Genomic DNA, 26,133 nt, shown 5'->3' on the forward strand with positions numbered 1-26,133 from the left:
TTGTCACATTAAAGGCATGCGGACATGTATTATCGAGAAATTGTAACACCTGATGTCATCTTGGTTGGTTTTGTTGCAGTGCAGCTGGAAAACATATCAAATGTTGACAATGAATGTCAGCAGTGATGATTATGATGCTTGTTGTCTTAAGGGGCCTAACATCATAGGTCATCGGCCTGAACGTCAGCAGTGACAATTACATTTCTGTGAAGCTATTCCCATAACACGATACCCTCCGAAGGTGTTCCTGAACGTGGATTGTCCATCAAGTCAAAGTCATCCCGTTTAAAACGATTAAACCATATTCTCCCTGCCAGCATCATCCCTGAAAAAAGTGCAAATAACTCGAGCCACCTCAACAGCTTTTTGTTCTTCGGTTAAACTTGAAGAGAAGAATATGTTGGAAACATTTGTTTCTCGTGCCTTGGCATTCCATTTTCAAGAGTTCCTTCTTCAGAGCAGCACATTTCTAAGTGTATCCACAAGCACAGCAATGGCATTCCAAATTACAATTGACAAGTTCCTAGCTATCTCAGTGGCACCAACTTATCCAACCACAATGGATGTTCTTTTTCAGGCACAAACGTCGACATGATCACTGAATGACACAGCACAGATGCTAGTGTTTGGCGGACTCAACTTGTGTGTGTTGGTAGGTTAATGTCAGATGAACAAACTAACGTATGTGTCAAATTCATACGCTGCATACTGTTTGCTGGCAATATCTCTTAGTGAAACCGGAAAGACTTATGCATACACCTGGTAAGCATATATGCTGCTGCATCAGAATACACCACTAATACCTTTTCCTCTTGCATTTCAGTCAGCCACAGAGCTTTTAATAATAATATTTTCTTTAAATCCCACTAGCTACTTATACAGTTTTTGGAGATGCCAAGGTGCTGGAATTTAGTCCGGCAGGAGTTCTTTTATGTGCCAGCAAATCTATCGACATGAGGGTGACGTATGAGGTGACCACCAGACTGAGCCAGGATCGAGGATCTTCAAAAGGCAGAAGTATTCAGTCAGCAGTATGTAAAGATTGTTGGTTACAAGGATAATGTCCAGATAGGGGATGTGAGTAACACTATAGAAGTATTAAAATTTACCTATGATAATGACATTTACAGTAATATACAAAAGTTGAAAACTAGAAAAGCAGCTGGAATTGATAAGATTTCTGGGGATATACTAAAGCAATGGGTTGGGATATAGTACCATATCTGAAATACTTATTTGATTGTTTGGTCGAAGGAGCTATACCAAATTAATGGAGAGTTGCTATAGTAGTCCCTGTGTATAAAGGAAAGGGTAATAGACATAAAGCTGAAAATTACAGGCCAGTCAGTTTGACATGCATTGTATGTAAGCTTTGGGAAAGCATTCTTTCTGATTATATTAGACATGTTTGCAAAATTAATAACTGGTTTGACAGAAGGCAGTTTGAGTTCAGGAAAGGTTATTCGACTGAAGCTCAGCTTTTAGGATTTCAGCAAGATATAGCAGATATCCTGGATTCAGGAGGCCAAATGGACTGTATTGCGATTGACCTATCTAAGGCATTTGATAGGGTAGATCATGGAAGACTACTGGCAAAAATGAGTGCAATTGGACTAGAAAAAAGAGTGACTGAATGGGTGGCTATATTTCTAGAAAATAGAACTCGGAGAATTAGAGTAGGCAAAGCTTTATCTGACCCTGTAATAATTAAGAGGGGAATTCCTCAAGGCAGTATTATTGGACCTTTATGTTTTCTTATATATGTATCAATGATATGTGTAAAGAAGTGGAATCAGAGATAAGGCTGTTTGCAGATGATGTTATTCTTTACAGAGTAATAAATAAGTTACAAGATTGTGAGCAGCTACAAGGTGACCTCGATAGTGTTGTGAGATGGACGGTGGACAATGGTCTGATGATAAACGGGGTTAAAAGTCAGGTTGTGAGTTTCACAAATAGGAAAAGTCCTCTCAGTTTTAATTACTGCATTGATGGGGTGAAAGTTCCTTTTGGGGATCATTGTAAGTACCTAGGTGTTAATATAAAAAAAGACCTTCATTGGGGTAATCACATAAATATGATTGTTAACACTTTCAACACTACCATATTTTAACATGGATCCTGGCTGTGAACTGGGTCTTTTTGCTAATTTTTAATGCGTTATTATGGAACAGCGAAACATATAACATGCCTGATTTTTGTACCATATGAAGGTGTCAACCGTCCAAAATGAAGATGTTAATCAACAAGTGAATATCTGAAGTAATTTAATTATACTTGTCTTATGAAAAACATGAAAAAAATAGTACAGAAAAAAAATTTTACATTGAGGTTATACCAATAAGCTTGCTCAAACAATAAAAAATAATCATTTAATGCGACTACTTAGGCCACAAATAAACACAAATGCAGTGGAATAAAATATTTACCTATTTGGGAATAGTTTGTTTTCGTATGGTACTCCTGAAAACATTGGACTATACACAGTCCTACTTCGCACTCCTTGCACCCGCATCTACTCTCTTTTCTGACGTGTTTACCACTTCCCTTCTTGCCCCTGCCTGAGCATAGCTTGCAATAACGAGTAGCTTTCACACACACATGCAAAATTGTTGCAAAAAACCAATAAATTTTGTGAAGTTTTACTGCAGACCACCGGTGCCCCATGACGTTTCATTGTTTCATTGCCGCAATTGTCGTACCTGCATATCTGTTAGTTTCTGTTTTTATATTTTTGATCACATCGTCACTAAAAAATTACTGAAACAATCCATTTCGTCACTCCCCACGCAAAACTGAGTAGAACCAGATGCCGACTGGAAGACAGGTAGCTGTAGTTGGTCATCTGTTTTTGACCATTCATCATGAGGTTCAGATGATCTAGCAGATGTTCCCGGCACAGGTGAATCATCAGCCTGCGTCTCTTCGTCTAAACGAAAAAGATAAACCCAAATTTCTAGGCGAAGTATTTCTATCGTTTGTATTCGGAGTAAAATAATACAGCTAAACACTTACATTCCAAAGTGACGTAATAAATAAAAATTTTACCTGAACTATCGCTTGATACGTTATCCGATTCGTAATCACTTTCATCCATCTCTGAACCCACTTCTCCCGATAAAACATCACTATCATTGAGACGGCGTGAAGACATGTTTACACAGTAACACAGCTGACGTGATAGATTTGGCGCGCGCAGCACACGGCACACCGAGTGCTTCGGTAGAGGTCACGGCAAGGAGAAAATACCCTGTTTATCGTTTCATTTCGAAATTCCCGAAAACTGCTGCATTCTAGTGGTCACTAGATGAACTATTACCTCCAACCAAGGGACGGGAACCGTACGCGATACGTGCAGCTGGATATAAACACACGAGCTGCTCGATTAAATGGTATGTTCCGAGCTGTCAGAGGAGAGATGGCGTGGGAGGACATCAGTAGACAAATAAGTTTGAGTGGTGTCTTTAAAAGTAGGAAAGATCACAATATGAAGATAAAGTTAGAATTCAAGAGGACAAATTGGGGCAAATATTCGTTTATAGGAAGGGGAGTTAGGGATTGGAATAACTTACCAAAGGAAATGTTCAATAATTTTCCAATTTCTTTGGAATCATTTAAGAAAAGGCTAGGAAAACAACAGATAGGGAATCTGCCACCTGGGCGACTGCCCTAAACGCAGATCAGTAGTGATTGATCGAATCTGCCAAGTTGGGGTTGGGATCAGAAGGCCAGCGCCTCAACTGTCTGAGCCACTCACCCCAGCACAGAGTTTTTAATCCATCATTCAACAATCTCGAGTTTGTTGAGCGATTTGTATAGTCCAGCCATTTACAGAACATCAAACATGGCTTTGAGGTGCTATCATGTTCCAGCTTCCCCACCACAGGATTTGCAATAAATCTATCCTTAGCATCCAATTTTTTTTTTTTTTTTTAAATCAATAGCAATCCATATGAAAGCATTTCCTATTTACTGTCTTATGCTGTACACTGCTTCATCACAGCAGACTTTTTAGGTAGTGTTGATCGGTGAGGAATGTTGCTTGCAGTATTTTTCCAGACAAAATGTGAATTGAGCACTTCAAGTTTATACCATGGAATATTGGCTGCAATCATTGCACTGCTAAGTTAAAAAATAAGAAAAAGCACTTGAAAGTGAAGGCTGCATTTGTGTTTAAAACTATTTGTTTCTTCTGTAGACCAAATTATTGAATTTTCTATGCAGAGCACATGGTGCATGTTGTCACAAGCAGGGATTTCATGCAACGTGCAATTTTTTTTTTTTTTTTTTGCATGCTTAACAAATCACTACTTTGCCATCAGTTGTAAAGAACTCGTCAACTGCACTCCACGATTTTACCTTTGAAGCCAGCAAGGATGCAACTAGTGCCATACTGACTCAAAAACTGCTTAAAAGAAACTAAAACCTAGCTGAGACATTTCAAAAGGAAATGTTTTGAGAATAGATTTGGAAATTCCTAAGTAAGAAATATGTTTCTAAACATCAAATTTCAATGTCTTAGTGCCTAGTTTTAAAAGAAATGAACTCTAAATGGGATGAAAGATGCTAAGATTTAAAGTAACTGTTTCCTGCAGCTAATTGGAACCTTTGGAAAAAAAACAATTTCACAGGTGACTTTAGTTGCAATTGTCATCCTTTCACATACTCATCACTTATATTTACAGTATCTTATTCTCCTCTGTTGAGGCAACTGACAACAGTCCCACGTTAAGTGTGAATCTTCAACACAGAAATTTATGTAAGACCACTAAAATGCTAAAATATGTGATTTTATGTAATATCATGAAGAATAATAGAATACCTACTAATATAAAAAGATATGTAAAATGAAATTCAGTTATTATAAACCTAACATAGTGTCTTGTGAAAATATAATTTTTCCCAGCATCTAAATAGCAAGGAACATAATTACATAGAAATCCCAGCTCTAATGATGATATTAAGTAAAAATGAAGTACCCAAATTACAGAATATAAGGTACAATACGTAAAAGCAATAAATGATACGTACAATCAGTTTCCAAAGTTTCACTTATTTCTTGCCAACAGCTGTCTTTCGTGGTTATATCTCTATAATAATTTGACGTATCATACAGAAGGATATTTTTTGTATCTCTTCAGTCAGTCTTTCTTAGCAAACACAGAAACAATGTATTAATGATTGTATTGAAGTAATTCACAAAGTCTATAAACGACATGACTGTTTGCTAGATGCTGGGAAAATAAATTGATTAGGTGCACGCACAAAGCAGCTAAAGCTATGAAAATTGCATCCTCTGCGATGCGTAAAATTTAGCTTGGCATTACTTACATTAGTGTACCTTTACATGGCAGCCTGTGTCTATTCCACTGGAGCAACTGTTTTTCCTTGGGTTGCGTAGCACAGCGTAGCTTAGCTTTCTGTGTGTGGTGGCCTTTAGACTTGGCTCAATGATTTCAAGGTAAAAGGCATAGCAGAAGATGAGGCCACAATGATTACGGATTATTAAGGCACTTACTCGAAGGTACAACAATAATAATGAATTTAACTTTTGAACAAGCAACCTTTGAATAAGTCTCTATAGCTGTGCCAATTCACAGGATTGGGCCAATGATCCAGATGTTAAGCCCCTTTAAACAACAAGCAAGCAAGATAATTTTTTTTTACTAACAAAGAAAGCAGTTTATAATTGTGTAACAGCCTGAAGATGTTGAGACATACTGCAAACCAAGTCCATGAGTGACTCCTAAAGAATAATCTCCCACTCTTCACCTAAAATATCCTTAAGGTGTTCTGGGGTGTTATTACATACACTCATGCTAGCAGATTCCACATGAGCTCTATGGATGATTGATTGAGGTTTGTTGTTTAAAGAGGCCTAACATCGAGGTCATTGGCCCCTAATGGTACGAAATTAGACGAAATGAAATGACAACTTAAAAGTCCAAAATCCTCCAATGACCAGAATTCAAAGCATGATGACGAAGAATGAATGGATGGACGGATATGAATTTAAAACGAACAGTGAATCCGACCCACAGTGCCTCACATGCACAGAAGCTGGCACAAAACAATAGCATTACTGACCAAGGGACTGCTTTTATAGCACGATCCTGAATTGATTATGCTTATAGTCGAAACGGGTCCAAAATCCAGATCATCGGCCCTTCATAATGGTATTTATCACCAGGAAAGTAGAACCATGCTACGTGTAATGGTGCGATACTAATCAAAAGCAGTGAAGACTCGCGGTATTCCACACATTTTGGTACTATTCACAGGTAGTGTAATGCGCACATGTAACACAGACCTATGCGTTTCGCACATTGCGGCGCTATTTACAGGCAACGCAAAACCTATGGTGGTCCTCACGTAAGTGGACTAACCACAGGGACTCGTACTATCCCGTGGAATTCCTCACATAGTGGGAACTGAGCATAGGTAAGACAGCTAGGGGCTTTACGTCGCACCGACACAGATAGGTCTTATGGCGACGATGGGATAGGAAAGGCCTAGGAGTTGGAAGGAAGCGGCCGTGGCCTTAAGGTACAGCCCCAGCATTTGCCTGGTGTGAAAATGGGAAACCAGGGCTGCCGATAGTGGGATAAGACAGAACCATGGTGTTGCTCATATAGGGGTACGAATCAGAGGTACTGTAGGACCTACCTCCTGATTCACACACAGTCGCTACTAATCACAAACCTATTGCGTACCTAACATAGTGGTACTACGCGCAAATAAATGCGACCCATGGTGTTCCCTGCGTGATGGTACTAATTACAAATAGTCTCATGGTTCTAATTAGATCATCCCTTGGTCGCCTCTTACGACAGGCAGGGGATACCGTTGGTGTATTCTTCCTTTGTGTCCCCCACCCTCAGGGGGGTTTTGTGTTTGGTCCGCAAGAGGCTTTTCATTTTCCCTCAAGTCTGCTGGCAAGCCAGATGGGACCCCACTATACGACACCTGGGACGCGTCACGTGGGAGTATCACCTCTCCCCCTGCTACGGCAGCGTAGTAGGTTCGTGGAGCTCTATGGAATTTATGACTACGCTGTTGGGAAACTAGTACAAGGTTTGCAACCCAACTACCAAGAAATTAATTAGCACAGTGCGTAGTATGTGGCCAAGTATCTTCATGAATATGAATTAACTTGGCATTTAGCATATATTGTGACCTTGATGTACATTATGCTCCCTACCACTGACATGTTCACAATCATGACTGAGGTACATTGCTAGGAGAAAAACATACTCCTGGTATCCCACAAACCACTTGACATTCATTTAAGGAAATAAAATTTTGAACTTCCACTTGATATAGACTGACTGCTTCCAAAGATACAGGCTATAATAGATGTATAATGATGAGGTATAGTAATGGCCTTTCATTCCAAAAGTTATATCTGGTATAACTTCAGTGGTATAAGAGAAAGTACATCTGTAAAACTTCAGTTGCTGGTTTCCGAAATATAGGTTACAGATTAAATCAATCATCAATGATCTGTATTTAGGGCTGTCACCCAAGTGGCAGATTCCCGATCAATTGCTTACTTAACCTTTTATTAAATATTTTCAAAGAACTTGTAAATTTATTGAGATCCAACATGGCAGCAGCTATAATGTTCTCACAGTGCACTGAACAGGCTTGCCAATATCAGTCCATTGTACACTGTGACAAACATGAAAAATTCATTAGAGCTACTAAACGAATTTCTCTTATCTTGCCGTGCTGGCCGATTACGCAGTGGCCATAGAAAGAGCCTCTCAGGGGGAGTGTGACCCGGAAGAGGCCACTGTTTGGTGACAGAGGTTGGCCCGTTACAAACATGGAAAATAGGTTAGATCTATTAAATTGCGTGTTTTTCTTCCCGTGCAGACAATATGAGCCACAGCCATACAAAAGAGCCTCCCTAAGGGAGTGTGGCCTAACTGTTTCATGATAGAGATTGGTCTGTCACCAACACGAAATATAGGTTAGAGCAACTAAATTACTTTTTGCTTGCTGTGCGAACAATATGTAGCACGTTCATAGAAAAGAGCCTCCTGAAGGAGCTACTGTTTAATGACCAAGATTGGCCTGGACACTAGACAAAATATGAATTAATGATCAATGACTTACCTTTATTAGCATAGCAGATATAATGTGCTGGCTGAGAGTACAAACTAATTGAGACACCATGTCTGTTTCAAACTCTGCATATTTTTTATTTTCAATGTAACTTAAAACTTTTCAATCTGTCAAACACACAAATTCAGTAAAAATATACAGAATAAAGTGCATTTCTCATGGGTATGTTGTAGTATAATATTTTTAAGCTATTAAGTTACTGTACATTTAACTGAGCTGACACTGGAAAGTATGGCTTCATTCTTAACAAAATTATATTTTCACTGAATGTGGCAACCCTGCAGCCACACATGTGATCCCTATCAGAGTCAATTTGAATATTGCCTTCAAGAAAGTCAATTGAAACTGCCCAATAGCAACAAAGAAAATGGTCGCATTTTGTACTTTCAGGCCATCCAGTTTCAATTCTTCTAATTTATATACATAAGAATATTTTATGGGTCAGCTTGGTGGGTCCCTGTCAATCATTGAGGAAGAATCTCTCCCCTCTGCTATTTCAGGTATCTGAAAATATTATTTCTCTGTAACTCCAACATGCAAAGTGCTTACAAAACTACCACCAGTACATAAACCAAGAAGTGAAATGTTATAAGTTTTACCTCATATTAAAAGTAGGGGTGAGAAAAGTGCTCAATGCCACTGTTGGGGACCCACCAACCTGCTGTAAATAATATCTTTACTTCAAAACATCACAAAATTAAGGACATTTTTGAAAGTAGCTAGGTGAAGGAACACCGCTACTGGCTGAAATGTTCCAATTATTTACCCACATAAATCAATAGAGATAGATAGATGTCAGTACCTACTATGGTATAATAAAAACTTCTAAACCAACGATGATAAACTGATATATACACTAAATAAATTCAAGCCCCTTATACTAAAAATAAACAAATGGTGATAAATTTTCTTATGCCTCACTTCACTTGGCATATTGCACCTTGGGAGGAAGTGAGTAACAAATGTTAAAATGATACTTCTGAGATAACTGCAACAGAAGATTTAGAAATGTGTAGTGAATTCATTTTTTAATATATTTTGTTCCTATTATCAGGCTATATACACTGAAAGGTGCTCTTTATGAATAGTACCACATGTTAATGAAATAATTTGAGCAGTTTTGTTTGCACTGGTGTCCATACTGAAATAAATCTACATAAAATATTGTAGTTATGTCCAAATGTATTTCACAAAAAATATCCAAGATCCATTTGAAAACATACATAACGGTCTTGATATAGAATACACCAGTTAATTAGAAGTCTGACTCGTTGGCTGAATGGTCAGCATACTGGCCTTTGGTTCAGAGGGTCCCAGGTGTGATTCATGGCCGGGTTGGGGATTTTAATCATTTCTGATTAATACTTCTGCCTTGGGGACTGGGTGTGTGTGTCCGTCCCAACACTCTCCTCCTCATATTCAGACAACATACCACACTAACAACCAGCACAGAAACACGCAATAGCGATTACATTCTTCCATATAGGGTTGGCGTCAGGAAGTGCACCCGGCTGTAAAACAGGGCCAAATCCACGTGACGCAGTTCGCACCTGCGACCCCACAGGTGTGGGTAAAGCGGTAGCAAAAGAAGACACCAGTTAAGTAGGAAAAATACATAATGATGGATTCTATAATGAATACAATAATTAATTAGAACAACTAATACAAATTATGAAACTTATTTTAACTTCTAACTTCAATAAACATCCCTCTATGAAATGTTTACTTCAAACTACACCCAACAATTAATTATTCATTGTTATCCCCTACCTCAGCAGAAACTGTAAGATTGTTATAGAAGTCATGGTACTGTGACTTAATATTTGCTTGACACAGAGCTAAAAGGTCATTTTTCTTTCTTTCTGGCCCGTCTATAGGCAGAAATGAGTCCATGTGAACCAAGTTCTCCCCTGCTGGTGCCAAACATTTATAACGTTGTATTTGTTATTCTGTATTTGATTAAATAGGGTGCTAAATTTTAAACTTTAATTTCCTTAATGACATTCCACCTTTTCACAGTTTTCATTTATATTGAAATTGGTTCCAAAAGAATTAGCTAAATGTTTCAGATCTTTCATATCCTCTGTATTAATTTATTTCAAATGGCTCACCAGTTTTCTTCAATATGTGCATCACCGTCACCCACTGTTCAGGCGCACAGTGCTTGTTTTTTTCTGTTTTCCAATGAGTGAGTGCATGGAATCTCCCTTATTCTGTGTGCAGCAAGGGGTTTTTTTATTTTTATTTTTTTTTTGCTTCAGGGAAGGGCTAGGAGTGGGAAGGAAGCGGCCGTGGCCTTACTTAAGGTACAGCCCCAGCATTGGCCTAGTGTGAAAATGGGAAACCACGGAAAACCATCTTCAGGGCTGCCGAGAGTGGGGTTCGAACCTACTATCTCCCGAATACTGGATACTGGCCGCACTTAAGCGACTGCAGCTATCGAGCTCGGTGCAGCCAGTTATTAAAAATTTATGACTGACAGGAGGAAAGTTGTACAACATAACTGCATACATGTATAAGGAGACTATGAACTTATTTTTATTTTGGGCCATAAAATTATCAGAATGAAAATGAATGGGCTTTCCAGGACTGTTTTTCTTTTGAAGCACATTTAAACAGTGTCCAACTTCATTAGGGCCACATTTGGCTTGAACTTCATGCCAAACAAAGCAATGTTTTTATAAACTATGAAATTAAAAAGTGAGACCATATTTTAAAAACAAAATTGAGGAACATCCCCACATCGGGTGGATAGAATACTTTGCATCAGGCGAGTTGGCCATGCGGTTCGGGGCACGCAGCTGTGAGCTTGCACCTGGGAGATAGTGGGTTTGAACCCCATCGTCGGCAGCCCTGAAGATGGTTTTCCGTGGTTTCCTATTTTCACACCAGGCAAATGCTGGGGCTTTACCTTAATTAAGGCCACGCCCGCTTCCTTCCCATTCCCAGGCCTTTCCCATCCCATCGTCGCCATAAGATTTATCTGTGTCGGTGCGACACAAAGCAAATAGCAAAGAATGCATATCACAGCAAGCCGTATACTCATTCTGTTCCGCTTGATTAGAATCTATAGTTTTGGCCTGTGTACTAAGCTCACTTTCTCTCCTGTATCTATCATAACTTTCCTGTATCGTCTCCTTATCAACTGAATTATTCCCAGATTCACAAAGGAACACTGGCCCTTTTTATGGACAAAGAAACTAAGTTTGAACATTGTTATAAAAAAATCCTGTAAGCTGTGCAGTTTTCAAACTTTAAGTTTTGTAATTTGGTAAAAAGGATTAATTATGGCTTATGTACTTTGAACATTTGAAATGCTTCTAAGAGTTCCATTTTTCATCAAATAATAAATACGGGTTATTAGCCTATATAAATACATTAAATCTATATTACCTAATTCTGTACAGATGCTGAAAATGATTTCATAAACTCTGTTTTTGAATTACACATCTAGTGTAATTACACAGACACATAAAAATATATTTCATCAACCAGAAAAGGATGCTAAAACAGAGGAATCGGAAATATCTGGTCATGTGTGCCATTGTTGAGGTATATTGCTTATTCTTAGAGCCATATCATGTAGGCCTAGATACGGCCATTAAGAATTGTAACTGTACAAAATTTCAACCCCTAGTCAAGTCAGTTTTTGCATTTATGTCAATATTAACGCCAAGTTATAGGTTAGGTATTCATTTTGTATTGTCAGTATCACGTATTACATTGTAGGAATACTGTGTGTACTTGCTGATATATGGGAGTCATTGTTTGGACGTTGTAAGAACTCTGTATTAAACTGGTGGCATTCTGTATCTGAAAGCGGGAAATCTCGGTAAAACAAGGAAACTAAATACAGAGAGAGTTGTGCAAGATGTTTTGCCAAAAATGACGTGTGTCTCCCAACAGTTGCAAGGCGTCAGTGCGCCACAGTTGAGTGTGATAATTTCAAACGGCGTGCCACATATGATAAGACATGGAAGATTGGGATTAGCTTGTACAGAGAAAATTATGTGACTTGTAGAAGTCTATTTTATGGCTGGTTTGTTGGAAGAGAGGTCTTGTTGGTGTTGAGTAGTGGAAGAATTGAGATTGGGTGGTTGTCCTGCTTGAAGTGTGCGTTGTTTAGCCATACTGTATGCTGGTACCTGTCCGTTGGAGATTGGTCTCGTCTATGGATGTCCGGTTGGGACACAATGCAGGGTTACAGATTATTACATGATATCTACACTAAATATTATATACCCTATCAAGTGCTATGCCAATGCACTTGGCGGAATACAACGTGAGTATGATTTCAATATGAAACAAGAAACCAAGAACTTCTTACCTAAGTTATTGGAGGGTATGGCCGAGGTATGGTGGCATTTATCATCAACCTCCAACTACAATCAACCACGATAGATCAATTCGATATGGTGTAGCGAGTTATACTGCATAGGTTTGTGATCCTATTATTCAGACTAGCCAGATTACATACAAATTCAAGTCAAGGTTTTGTGTATATATGTACAGCGAGTTTGGCACGTGGCAAAGGACGGAGAAAGCCAGAATACAGTGTTGACAGAAATGGTTGTCGTACCAGCTAATTTATTAAGCTTGTTATTGTGACATGTAAATTCTGTGCGGGTTGTGAATAAGAGAAACAGTGTACATCTGATGATGTCATTTATGTTTTATATTATTGAGGAGGTTAAGTTTGTAAGTATATTTATATATTTTAATGGACAGTGTGTCATTTCAGACAAGAATATAACCTTCCTAGAATGTCCTAATGCCTTTAATTTCAGTTCAACAAGTCATCAGGTTAGGAAAGCAAGTTGGGATATCGTCAGCCTATAACCCAACCCTGGAGGATAATTTATTCTCATGCTTATTTTATATTGTGTATCATCAAATACACTGGCACCCAATCAGTTTTCTTTTGATAGTTCTGTTCCAGAACAGTGAATTAAATGTAAATGTATTGGAGAGTCCAGAAAGCTGTAGATGCTAGTTGGGTGCTACAGCAGTTTTGTTTCCTTAATGATAATAATCATAATGGATGTATGAGAGTTACTCTGTGTACTGCAAGCTTAAAGTGGATGTCTTCAGTTTGAGTCCTAGTTAGCTGGTGATCACGTTGTGAAGCTTGTGTTTGGTTGGTACTAGTACAGAATTATTTAAAAGAAAGAACAAACTTTTAAAAGAAAAATCATAAAGGTACTGTGGCTGTATAGAATAAAACTTTCATTAGTAGTTCTCACTACCATAGACAATTTTGTCCTGCCTCAATGTTCTTGCACACGATTTGTAGCCCTACAGAAACATACTTGTAACCCTTTTTTTTTTTTTTTCTTCTAACAGAGTAGTCTTAACTTATGACTTTTTCACATTTGTGGCCCTTTTTTCCAAAGTTGTGATATGTGCTGAAGATAATACAATGGTGTTAAATTGGTACATACACCTAAAATTCAAACCGTAAGAAACAAAAAGGAAAAAAAGTAATAAGTGGGACTTTTTTAATTTGCTTTGTGTCGCACCGACACAGGTCTTACGGCAACAATGGAATAGGAAAGGCCTAAGAGTGGGAAAGTAGAGGCCGTGGCCTTATGGTAAAGTCCCAGCATTTTCAGCGTGTGAAAATGGAAAACGCTGGATAACTAGTGGGAAATAAAGCCAATAACGTTATTAAAATTCAAACCCTTATACCAAGCAAAACAGTGAAGAAACCAATATTGAAAAATTACCTTTGTGTTGCCATCTCTGTTTATGCTAACAGTTGAAAGCACTGTCTGGTGACATCAGTAAGCTGCTAAGAGCAACCGATCGTCGTCATCAGTTAGAGTCACACCACTGTCTCGCAAAGCTACTTTCGTACCGTTAGTGAAGTTCTACCGTTAGATCTTAATAAGACATATCTATGAATGGAATAAAGGTTTTTATTTATTTTACAATTTGCTTTAAGGACTGACACAGATGGGTCTTATGGCAACGTTAGAATAGGAAAGGGCTAGGAGTGGGAAGGAGGCAGTCATGACCTTAAGGTACAGTCCCAGCATTTGCCTGGTGTGAAAATGGGAAACCATGGACAACCATTTTCAGGGCTGCCATCAGCAGGGTTCGAAGCACTATCTCCCAAATGCAAGTTCACAGCTGCACGACCCTAACTACATGGCCAACTCGCTCGGTAGGAAAAAAGTGAGATAATTACTACAGTGACGAACATAAAAGAAATTTAGCCTACTTTACCAATTGATATCTAACCCTTTTGCTCCCCATTTTTTAGGAACAGAATGATCACAGGAACACCATTATTTTTAAATGATTCTGAACTCTAGAAGAGACTTATTGTAGAGGAATACAAACAAATATAAATGCCAGTTTTTTTTCATTTCCAGCCTTTTCATAAGATTAGGAGAAATCAAAATGAGTGTGGTAGACCTTGAAACACTCTTTCACGTGAAGGCAACGCCATATCTGTGGCATTCAAATGATTCTTTGCGAAGGCCACGTGCTGTGCAGACCCTGCAATGCATTAAAGGAATGGATTTCTTCTCGGCTGATGCACAAGTTTGGAAGGAAAATGGCCCCATTGTTGACCCTGCAATCTCCCCTGGCTGGGACTGCCCCTGCTTGCGTAAGCAGGCAAACGAACAGTCTCTAGAAGTTGTTCAGCTACACTTAGACGAAATGATGTGAAGCCCCTTTGCTTCTTTCCACGATTCAAAATCTGCCAGATAATGAAACGGTTCAGTAGAGCCATGTATAACACGCAAAAATAGATCTTGTATCCTTTCACATATTTTCTCATGAGTAGATAGGATGCCAAAAGTTGGTCGTGAATGTCAACCCTGTCCAATGACTGGCTGTAATCCACTGATTTGATTTCACAATCACAAAATCTGGTTGAATATGAACAGCTTTCTTTGCCCATCCAATTTATTGCTAAAATCCCACTGAATGAGACGAAAGCAAGTTCTCCTTTCTTCACACTAGTCCTTGAACACCTTTGGCATATTTTTCCTGTGTGGTCTTACTGTAAATACAGCACGCGTATCATTATTGAAAAGAATTCTGAATAATTCAGGTGAACTATATCAGTTGCTCATGAAAACTGTTCTCCATTCACCCAGAAGCTCACGATACAACTCAAGCACAACCTTCTCACTTGCCAGGCGACTACATTTAACCAAACACAGTGTAGTGTAGATACATTGTAGTATAGATACAGTACATTTAGATAGTGCCGTATCTTGCGTGCTATATTCGTGTGTTATCTTTCGTGTATATCTATTAGACCGTAATACTAATAATAATTTGTCTAAGCATTTAGCTTCGTTGGTAATCTTTGAGTACAGTAGTTCTTGCAAATTTCATTTCTGTTGTGCTTAGTAGTGACATACGGTACGGTACCGGTATCGTAATTAGGATACGTCTGAAAGTAGTTTAAAAGTTACTGTAGTGTACTGTACAGTAGTATACGAGTAATATCCTATTAGAATTTAGTGTGCTTATTTTATTATTGTAAAATATTTGTGTAGTACTGGTGTGGTAGAGGTATCCGTAGAAACTCTCACTAAAATATTGTTGAAATTAGGATAGGCTTAATTGCAGTTTGGAATTGTGTAGTTCTTGTGTATTACTTTCGATGTTCAGTAATTAACAGCACCTTTTATCCTGTTAGGGGTTGTAGGATTAAAAAAAAAAAAAAAAATAGAGCACGACTAAGTAGTATTGTAGTGTAGTCGTATATTAATTACCTTATTGTTGTGTACTATCCCAGACAATATATCCCTCCGTTCATTTATTTTTTTGCAAATAAGTTTATTTTATTTTTTAATTTAAAATTTTCCCCCCGTAAAGAATGGCTAAGGAGCGCGAGTGTACTTATTGTGGGTGTGGTGAGGCATTGAGGGGTATGAGGGAGGAGTTGGAAAGTTTGAGGGAGATAATTAGGATTCTCACAGAAGACGGGAAGGAAGATAGGACTCCCTCAAACAATGTACAGGTTACAGTAGGTGTACAAGAGGGAGGGGAAGGAAAGGGAGGAGTTGTAGAACACAGGTGGTCTAATGTTCTAAGGGGAAGGAGATTGCAGGCCAAGGGCTCTATTCAGGATCAGAATTCAGGACAGGCGTCTGTGCGAAATCGGTACGAGTCACTCCAGGTAGAACAACAGAGGGAAGATGAGGGACAGGGAACTGTTGCTGAGATGCGTGGAAGTAGGAGGAAGGGAAAAGGTAGGAAAGGGAAATGTAGAGTAGAGGATAGGAAAAGACAGGTGGAACAGGGTCATGGGAAGGAGAAAAGGGAGGAGGAAGTAGCTTCTGCAGCTATCAGGAAAGATAGGGCTGACCAGGAGGGGAGGGGATCAAATGAGGTGGGTAGGGTTGAGGCTCTGGTCATGGGGGATTCCATCGTTAGACACGTGGGGAGGAAGGGAACCAGGGTAGAATGTTATCCAGGAATTAGGTTGAGGCAGATGTTGAGGAAAGTAGAAGAGAGGGAGGAGGGGAAGGAGAAGGTGGTAGTGTTTCACGTTGGTACCAACAATGTAAGGCAAGCTGATATAAGTACCAACGTAGTTAGAGATGTGTGGGATCTGGTAAATGCAGCACGGGTGAAGTTTAAGAAAGCGGAGATTGTTATTAGTGGAATACTGTGTAGGAGGGATACTGACTGGAGGGTGATTGGGGATTTAAATGAGACTATGGAGTGGGTATGTGGGAAACTGGGAGTGAAATTTCTTGATCCTAATGGGTGGGTAGGAGAAAGGGATCTGCGCTCGGATGGCCTTCATTTAAACCGCAGTGGTACGTATAAGTTAGGAAATTTGTTTGGAAGGGTAATAGGGAGGTACATTCAGGGAAACGGGATGGCCTAGGGAGCGGTGATAAGGGAACAGGGAACTGGAAATCAAGTAGGGATGACATAAAATTGTTAGTGTTGAACTGTAGAAGTATTGTAAAGAAAGGAATAGAATTAAGTAATTTAATAGATATATATTTACCAGATATTGTAATAGGAGTTGAATCATGGCTGAGAAATGATATAATGGATGCAGAAATTTTTTCACGGCACTGGAGTGTGTATCGTAGAGATAGGATAGGAAAGGTGGGAGGGGGAGTTTTCATTCTGGTGAAAGAAGAATTTGTAAGCTACGAAAAAGTTAAAGATGAGACACATGAAATTCTAGGTGTAAGGCTCATTTCTAAAGATAATAGGCAACTTGATATATTTGGAGTGTACAGATCAGGAAAGGGTAGCACTGATGCGGATTCGGAATTATTTGATAGGATAGTCAGCTATGTGGGAAACGACATGGAAAGAAATGTGATTGTAGCGGGAGATCTGAATTTGCCAGATGTCAATTGGGAAGGAAATGCGAACGACAGGAAGCATGACCAACAAATGGCACATAAGTTAATATGGGAAGGACAGCTGATTCAGAAAGTGATGGAACCAACCGGAGGGAAAAATATTTTGGATGTGGTGCTGATAAAACCAGATGAGCTCTATAGGAAAACTGAAGTAATAGATGGTATTAGTGATCATGAAGCTGTTTTTGTGGTAGTTAAAAATAAATGTGATAGAAAGGAAGGTCTTAAAAGTAGGACTGTTAGGCAGTACCATATGGCTGATAAAGCAGGCATGAGGCAGTTTCTAAAAAGTAACTATGATCGGTGGAAAACGGTAAATAAAAATGTAAACAGACTCTGGGATGGGTTTAAAGAAATTGTTGAGGAATGCGAAAACAGGTTTGTACCTTTAAGGGTGGTAAGGAATGGTAAAGACCCACCTTATTATAATAGAGAAATAAAGAGACTAAGAAGGAGGTGCAGACTGGAAAGAAAGAGAGTTAGAAATGGCTGTGGAAGTAAGGAGAAATTGAAGGAACTTACTAGAAAATTGAATCTAGCAAAGAAGGCAGCTAAGGATAACATGATGGCAAGCATAATTGGCAGTCATACAAATTTTAGTGAAAAATGGAAGGGTATGTATAGGTATTTTAAGGCAGAAACAGGTTCCAAGAAGGACATTCCAGGAATAATTAATGAACAAGGGGAGTGTGTATGTGAGGATCTTCAAAAGGCAGAAGTATTCAGTCAGCAGTATGTAAAGATTGTTGGTTACAAGGATAATGTCGAGATAGAGGAAGAGACTAAGGCCAAAGAAGTAATAAAATTTACGTATGATAACAATGACATTTACAATAAGATACAAAAGTTGAAAACTAGAAAAGCGGCTGGAATTGATCAGATTTCTGGGGATATACTAAAGACAATGGGTTGGGATAGAGTACCATATCTGAAGTACTTATTTGATTATTGTTTGGCCGAAGGAGCTATACCAGATGAATGGAGAGTTGCTATAGTAGCCCCTGTGTATAAAGGAAAGGGTGATAGACATAAAGCTGAAAATTACAGGCCAGTAAGTTTGACATGCATTGTATGTAAGCTTTGGGAAGGCATTCTTTCTGATTATATTAGACATGTTTGTGAAATTAATAACTGGTTCGATAGAAGGCAATTCGGTTTTAGGAAAGGTTATTCCACTGAAGCTCAACTTGTAGGATTCCAGCAAGATATAGCAGATATCTTGGATTCTGGAGGTCAAATGGACTGTATAGCGATTGACATGTCTAAAGCATTTGATAGGGTGGATCATGGGAGACTACTGGCAAAAATGAGTGCAATTGGACTAGACAAAAGAGTGACTGAATGGGTGGCTATATTTCTAGAAAACAGATCTCAGAGAGTTAGAGTAGGTGAAGCTTTGTCTGACCCTGTAATAGCTGAGAGGGGAGTTCCTCAGGGCAGTGTTATCGCACCTTTATGTTTTCTTATATATATAAATGATATGAGTAAAGGAGTGGAATCGGAGGTAAGGCTTTTTGCGGATGATGTTATTCTCTATAGAGTGATAAATAAGTTACAAGATTGTGAGCAAATGCAACGTGACCTCGAAAATATTGTGAGATGGACAGCAGGCAATGTTGATAAACGGGGCTAAAAGTCAGGTTGTGAGTTTCACAAATAGGAAAAGTCCTCTCAGTTTTAATTACTGCGTTGATGGGGTGAAAGTTCGTTTTGGGGATCATTGTAAGTATCTAGGTGTTAATATAAGGAAAGATCTTCACTGGGGTAATCACATAAATGGGATTGTAAATAAAGGGTACCGATCTCTGCACATGGTTATGAGGGTGTTTAGGGGTTGTAGTAAGGATGTAAAGGAGAGTGCATATAAGTCTCTGGTAAGACCCCAACTAGAGTATGGTTCCAGTGTATGGGACCCTCACCAGGATTACCTGATTCAAGAACTGGAAAAAATCCAAAGAAAAGCAGCTCGATTTGTTCTGGGTGATTTCCGACAAAAGAGTAGCGTTACAAAAATGATGCAATGTTTGGGTTGGGAAGAATTGAGAAAAAGAAGAAGAGCTGCTCGACTAAGTGGTAGGTTCCGAGCTGTCAGCGGAGAGATGGCGTGGAATGACATTAGTAGACGAATAGGTTTGAATGGCGTCTATAAAAGTAGGAAAGATCACAATATGAAGATAAAGTTGTAATTCAAGAGGACAAACTGGGGCAAATATTCATTTATAGGAAGGGGAGTTAGGGATTGGAATAACTTACCAAGAGAGATGTTCAATAAATTTCCAATTTCTTTGAAATCATTTCGGAAAAGGCTAAGAAAGCAACAGATAGGGAATCTGCCACCTGGGAGACTGCTCTAAATGCAGATCAGTATTGATTGAAGAATACCAGGCGAAACATTACCTTATGTATCTTTTCCAGTGTAAAATTTGAAATTCGAACAATAACCATTTTGTGAAGAGAAAACATTAATTTTAATTCCAAATCAAGCTCTTTTGGATGGATTGTACTGGATATAAGACTGTCCTCCCTTGAATTTCATTAGGGATTCATCAATAGCCTTTCAAAGAATATAAACAGATTTAAACCTGTCTAATAACAAATCATATAAAGGCCTTCAGTGTTCTCCCCAGAAATGTTTATCAGCCGGGTGGCAAGAACGAGTAGTCTGGCGGGGAATACTACGTAAAACTTCAATATGAAAAAAATTTCAATTCATTCCCCTCTGGTCGTTAACAATAATATCAGACAGGTAAACATTAATTGCAAAACTGAACTATTTTAGTGTTATTATCATGAACAAGACATAACAGATTATTTTGAACTTCTAGTGTTCTACTGCTCCTTCCAAATCATGTAACAGCGGACTTAGGCCTACTACTCGGTTGCTGTGGATACGTGGACTGCCATACGGGTTTGTAACGTCATGCGGAATAGAGGGCTCGCATGTAATTCCACGCTAATCCAGACCCCCGCTCGCGACCACATAGTGGTCAGCTAAACATTTGATCTCCAATGTAATTAATGCAATTATGCTAATAATAATGATTTATCATTTAAATTAACAGTTTTAGAGTATTTTCATGTTAATTTGGAGCACCCAATGACTCAAGTATGTATTAATATTATGCAATTAGCACATATCTAGGTTATATTAGACAGGCAGTCCTAAAAACGGCAGGGCGGTACGCCCATTAAAAAGGTCCAAGGGAGAACACTGGCCTTATCTTCTTCAAATTATTATCAGAAGAGTTAAGGGTTTCTGTGTAAAAGCATAGGAACTTTTTCACTGAAGTAAAACATTTTCAACGGCATTGACGCTGAAAATGTAGGGGTTTCTATCACCTTTCGCTTGGACCAGTTGTCTCTTATTGCAGGTTTTTTAGTCTGTGACAGTATTCAAAAAGAAAAATAGCCCTTCAGTTCATCTGTAGTTATCGGAAACCAGTGATCTTCTGCATAGGTATTTCTGGCAGAGAAGGAGTCTACAGCAAGGAATTCATGAGCATAAGCATTTGTCTCAGTGGTAACATGATCCCAAAACTGGGGGTATTAAAAATTCGTTCGTAACCTCTAATTCAACAGCATTTTCACCAAGATGTCTTTTGAGAACAGAATTTACGTTGCAGAGAGCATTGTTATACACATTATTAGGAGACTGATTATTGGAATGAGTCCAAATCTACTCGCTATTTGAATTAGGCCTACCTACTACAGCTGCCATAGGAGATGCAAGTCCGTTTCCAGTAGGTTTTCGTGTATGTGTGCCGGAATCTTTGCCAGAATCATTGCTGAACTTGCCAATTCACTAAAATCACTTGCTTCATTTTAAGAAGCCACAAGATAACTTTCTTCACTTTAGTCGAGCCAAAATCGAATATTATCTTCTCCATTCACCACCGGCGTGTTTGTTTACAGGATAGTAAAAAAATCACATAGACTATTTGATTTGATTTTACCAAGCTATCCATGGAAAAAAAGACGGCAAAGAGCAAAAATCACAAATATTCAATCTATCAATAACAACAAGAAACTACTATAATAAGTCTTGGCAGCATAGTAACGAATTGAAAATACACTGAAATACCACAGACGTGAGGATGAACACATCCGTCAAAGTGCGTCAATGGCCTAAGGCAAATAAAGCAAGTGTGGTTCAATAGGTACGTCACATGACACTAATCGGCTCATTTCCTGATCTCTCTTCATTTAGCCTAGCACTATTTCACCAAAACCAAGAAGTAATAATAATAATTTTGTGTGGCTATTTCTAGCCGAGTGCAGCCCTTGTAAGGCAGACCCTCCGATGAGGGTGGGCGGCATCTGCCATGTGTAGGTAACTTTGTGTTATTGTGGTGGAGGATAGTGTTGTGTGTGGTGTGAGAGTTGCAGGGATGTTGGGGACAGCACAAACACCCAGCCCCCGAGCCACTGGAATTAACCAATGAAGGTTAAAATCCCCGACCCGGCCGGGAATCGAACCCGAGACCCTCTGAACCGAAGGCCAGTACACTGACCATTCAGCCAACGAGTCGGACAACCAAGAAGTGCCACAAAAGGTAAAACTTTGCAAACAGGAGGAGCAAAAGGCAGGCTAGGAATCCATCATCATGAGGCTCACATAATATGCTACAGAAGGCTGCCAACGTAGGTGCAGTTAGTGACAAGACCACTGGTCTGGTCTGATTAGATTATTGGCTAGTGCCAAGACAATTGATCTGGATTAGTTAGACCATTTGGTTTGGTAGTAAGCAAAGGAGATTCGAGCCATTACATGGCCCTTGGTCCTCTAGTTTCCCCTGTGACAGCATTTGCTAGTGACAAGACCATTTGGTCTGGCTAAAAGAAAAATCCGTGAATTTTACTCCTTCAGTACTTGATATATTCACATCGCAGATACATTTACCACATGCCAGGACACTTTCAAACTTTGCAACTTCGTTATTTTCACAGAACGTGGCAGCATTACCGCCACACACGATGCAAGCTCTATCGGAGACAATAGGAACAAGAAAAAGGATTGAATTTCCCGAAATGACACAGTCTCCGTTTTAATTTTTCTAAATAATATCACTTGCCAGGGACCGATAAGCCCATGCCTAGAAGTATTCTTACTTATGTAAAAAAAACTATAATGGAGACTATGTCAATCTAGGAAATACAATAAATTTCTGTGCTCCTATTGGCCAGGGCAGTTTACTATCTTCTCCGATTTAGCTCGCATTATGTGCGGCCACACAGGGCTGTCACATTCTGTGAATATAAAGGAACTGTGATGTTTGAAAGTGTCACTGCAGGTGTCAAATGTTTCAGTGACAAATATATTCAGTCTTACTAATTAACAGAGTATTACTTTTATACCAGATTTACACACCGTTTATGTACAATTTGTTACTAATTAACTGTCTATACGCCTCCTGTGTATACATCTATTATAGTTATTCACTGAATTGCATATACAGGTAAAGACCCTTGTATAAGCATTGTAAAGCAGTGGGTGATGAAAAAGAAATGAGTGATCACTTTATTTAAATGGTACTTGCTGTCTAAAGTCATATATAATCATGGTAAAATATCAGAATTACCCATTAAGCACACACATAAAGAATGGAAAATAACAATGATCTCTACGATTTTTAACGTAGAAGGCATAGAACATTTAGGGGTTATGGAGGCTGGACATGTTCGTAAAATATAACGCTTTAAGGGATGGAGTGACCCATTTCCCCTAGATGACTAAAGTTTTAAAATAAAACATCTATTTATGAAAAAATATGCTCGAATTGCCATTAGCACAGACAGAAATGACTTAATGAAAGATCCATGAGATGGCTCTGCATCTTGCGAATCTCATGTTCTCACGGCACTACGAGCATGAGTGCGGAATGAGGTTAGTAATTATTATCAATGACATAATTATTACTAGTGAGAATAATATACTGCTTAAATATGTGTATTATTGTTCTATTCTATTCATGCTACCAAGTGGCTTCTCCAAAGGTTTTGCGCCTAGATAACCAGCAAAAGCTATCAAAGTTGGTGAACGTGAAGAAATAAGTCAGTGAACTGCAGAAGAAGATTCCTCTGGCTTGAAACGAGTGTATACATGCAGTATAGTAATACGTCTACAATGTGTAGGCTATACCACATTTATTATTAAGAAAAATATACAATGCTTATACGGGGTTTATTCAATGTAGGCCTATATGTATACAAATGTTAACACAAACGTACAAGGATTTTTTTATTAGTAAGACTGATTAAGTACAGGAGTGAAATTCACAGATTTTCTTGAGCGAGACTAATGGTCTTGTCACTAGTAATACTGTAGCACTGCAAGCTGCCTAGCACCTCTAAACTGGGGGCTTGCGCCTCCAGATCAGTGGTCTTGTTGCCAGCCAATGGTCTAATGAATCCAGACGAATGGTCTTGTCACTAGATAATAATCTAACCAAACTAAACATCTTGTCAATAGCCACACCGAAGTTGGTGGCCTTTTGAAGCATGACACTGTGACAGTCATGCGATGTTTGATTCCTAACATTGCTTTCATACCACTACTAGTAATTTTATCACCCCAGTTAGTAAAGTGCTACCCTACAAAATATCCAACACTAATGTACACAACATTCATGGCGTTGACGAGATGGTTATAAGTGAACTCATTAGTGATAATGATGATGCTTGTTGTTTTAAGGGGCCTAACATCGAGGTCATGCCCCAACTAACGCTTGTTCATTGCTTGTAATAGCTGGTACAATTAACGACTTATAAAATCAACTTACAAAATCGTTTAGTGTCCTTTACACGACAAAAATTGTTTATAAATACCCACTAAACAAAAAATTATCACACTACACGCTAATACTAATTATAGCAGTCCCCCAAGAACCCTGCAAATTGAATGAACTTACGTGTAATTCTTAAAATATCCAGCAGCAAAACTCTAAAACTATTGAATAATGAAAAAAATTACAATTTCATGTCGTAGCAAGGTGTTGATGTATTCAATACTTTCAAATCTGTTTCAACTGAATAGTAACATAAAATAAGACATAATTACTCCATATACAACATAGCCTGCATACCAAAATGAAACAAGTGAGATTCACAACACTCCTTCAATTTAAGTATTAGAACTGGCATAAGTCGATGTCAATGCACCACTGGATTAATTTATATTAACTTAAAGTATTCATTAAAAATTCAATTTTGCGACACAATCATCTTCTAAATACGAACTTTGGATCATGTCTAACAATGGCACTGTTTCACCACAACAGGAAATTATCTTAGAACGTCTGTAAACGACATTCAACACCCCACTTATCAGTATTACCAGCGTCTTGCATGCTACAGTTACCTGCTTGTATCTGATTTTTCCATTCGTCTGATAAGCCTTTTCCAATATAGGGTTATATGGAGCTTTTTTGGGCTTTGTATTTCTTATGCCTAAAGAAACGCCGATCGGTGCGAACCAAAATCTGCAGAGAAACAACAATAATTATACAGTCTGACTAACGAGAATAAATAAATATTTCACTCTGTATAAACACAGTAATCATGAAATTAGTTTCAATTATTACACCGGCATTACTAACCTTTCCAGCAAGTACCTCAAAAACAAAAACCCAAAAGCAAGGCCTAGCGGAATTAGAAGATGTCTATAATCTGCATAATTTGTATCTTTACTTGGCTGCAGATCTTCCCACGTTACATTAGGAGGCAACCAAATTCTCGGGCTCCAGAAAGTATTCAAAATACCTCTCATGAGCGTCATCTTCCCAACAGGCACACCTTCCTCTCACAGATCTCCATACACTACACCACTACACGTGACGTCAGGTGAGTATTGCCAACGAAAATGCACTCGACGTCCACATCGGAGAAACATACGAGTATCATGCACTGCCTTCCCAATCAAGAACCCCTCTTCGACCAAAGAGTTAGTAAACAATACACTTGAGGCAGCATTATCGTCACCGCCTACGAGAGAATCTTCTTCTTCTGCCTAAAAGGGGGAACGTATGCGATGTTGGGTCAAAAAAGCGATTTTTTGAAAACAGTGTTGTTATTTAGTTAGATAGGTTGACAATATACTTCCAAAGTTTCGTGATGATATTCAGCCTACAAGTGTGTCAAAAGTAATATTTTGTTTCGACGTGCAAAAGGCCACACCCCCTTCGTGGTAGTCATCATCACATAAACAGAAATATTTTGTCCATTTGGACGGGCAGAAGTTGAGACAATTCTTACTGCGCGATCAAGAAGGTTGTAACAACTTCCGCTGTAAACAGAGTTGCAAATTGTTGTTGTTGCCAGATCATAAACCAATTTCTGAAATGGGCGGAGTAAGTGAGTGAGTTGAGGTTGGGTAGAGGCATGATCTTTTCGCATTAACAATAAACGCGACAAAAAATATTTTGAAGCGATTTTGCGATATCTTTACGAATCATATGTTTCTGCTTAAGAAAATATGGATATTAGGTTCGCGAATTAAAGCGATAAGGCCATTTTAAATCGACATTCAATTATTTCGCGATTAGCGCGATATTACAGCGAAATCTCTAGTGAATAACGAACTTGATATTTTGTTCCAAAATTATGTACGAAAAGAAAAGGAAGAGCGAAAAAAGATTCATCAACAGGA

The 26,133-nt window shown here is 38.7% G+C and overlaps 1 protein-coding gene across 1 annotated transcript in view; it reads right to left on the bottom strand.

Moving 5' to 3' along the window:
- The window catches only part of schlank (ceramide synthase schlank), a 240,327-nt gene extending 214,997 nt beyond the window's left edge, over positions 1-25,330 (bottom strand). The window contains exons 1-2 of the mRNA XM_067139817.2: positions 25,085-25,330; positions 24,847-24,967 (exon numbers count right to left, since the gene is read on the bottom strand). Of these exons, the coding sequence (XP_066995918.2) occupies positions 24,847-24,967; positions 25,085-25,263 (300 nt within the window). The 5' untranslated portion in view covers positions 25,264-25,330. The remainder of the gene's footprint in view (positions 1-24,846; positions 24,968-25,084) is intronic.
- Positions 25,331-26,133: the final 803 nt, after the last annotated feature.

Source organism: Anabrus simplex, chromosome 2 (genome assembly GCF_040414725.1).
Source record: "Anabrus simplex isolate iqAnaSimp1 chromosome 2, ASM4041472v1, whole genome shotgun sequence".
Classification (NCBI taxonomy): Eukaryota; Metazoa; Arthropoda; class Insecta; order Orthoptera; family Tettigoniidae; genus Anabrus; species Anabrus simplex.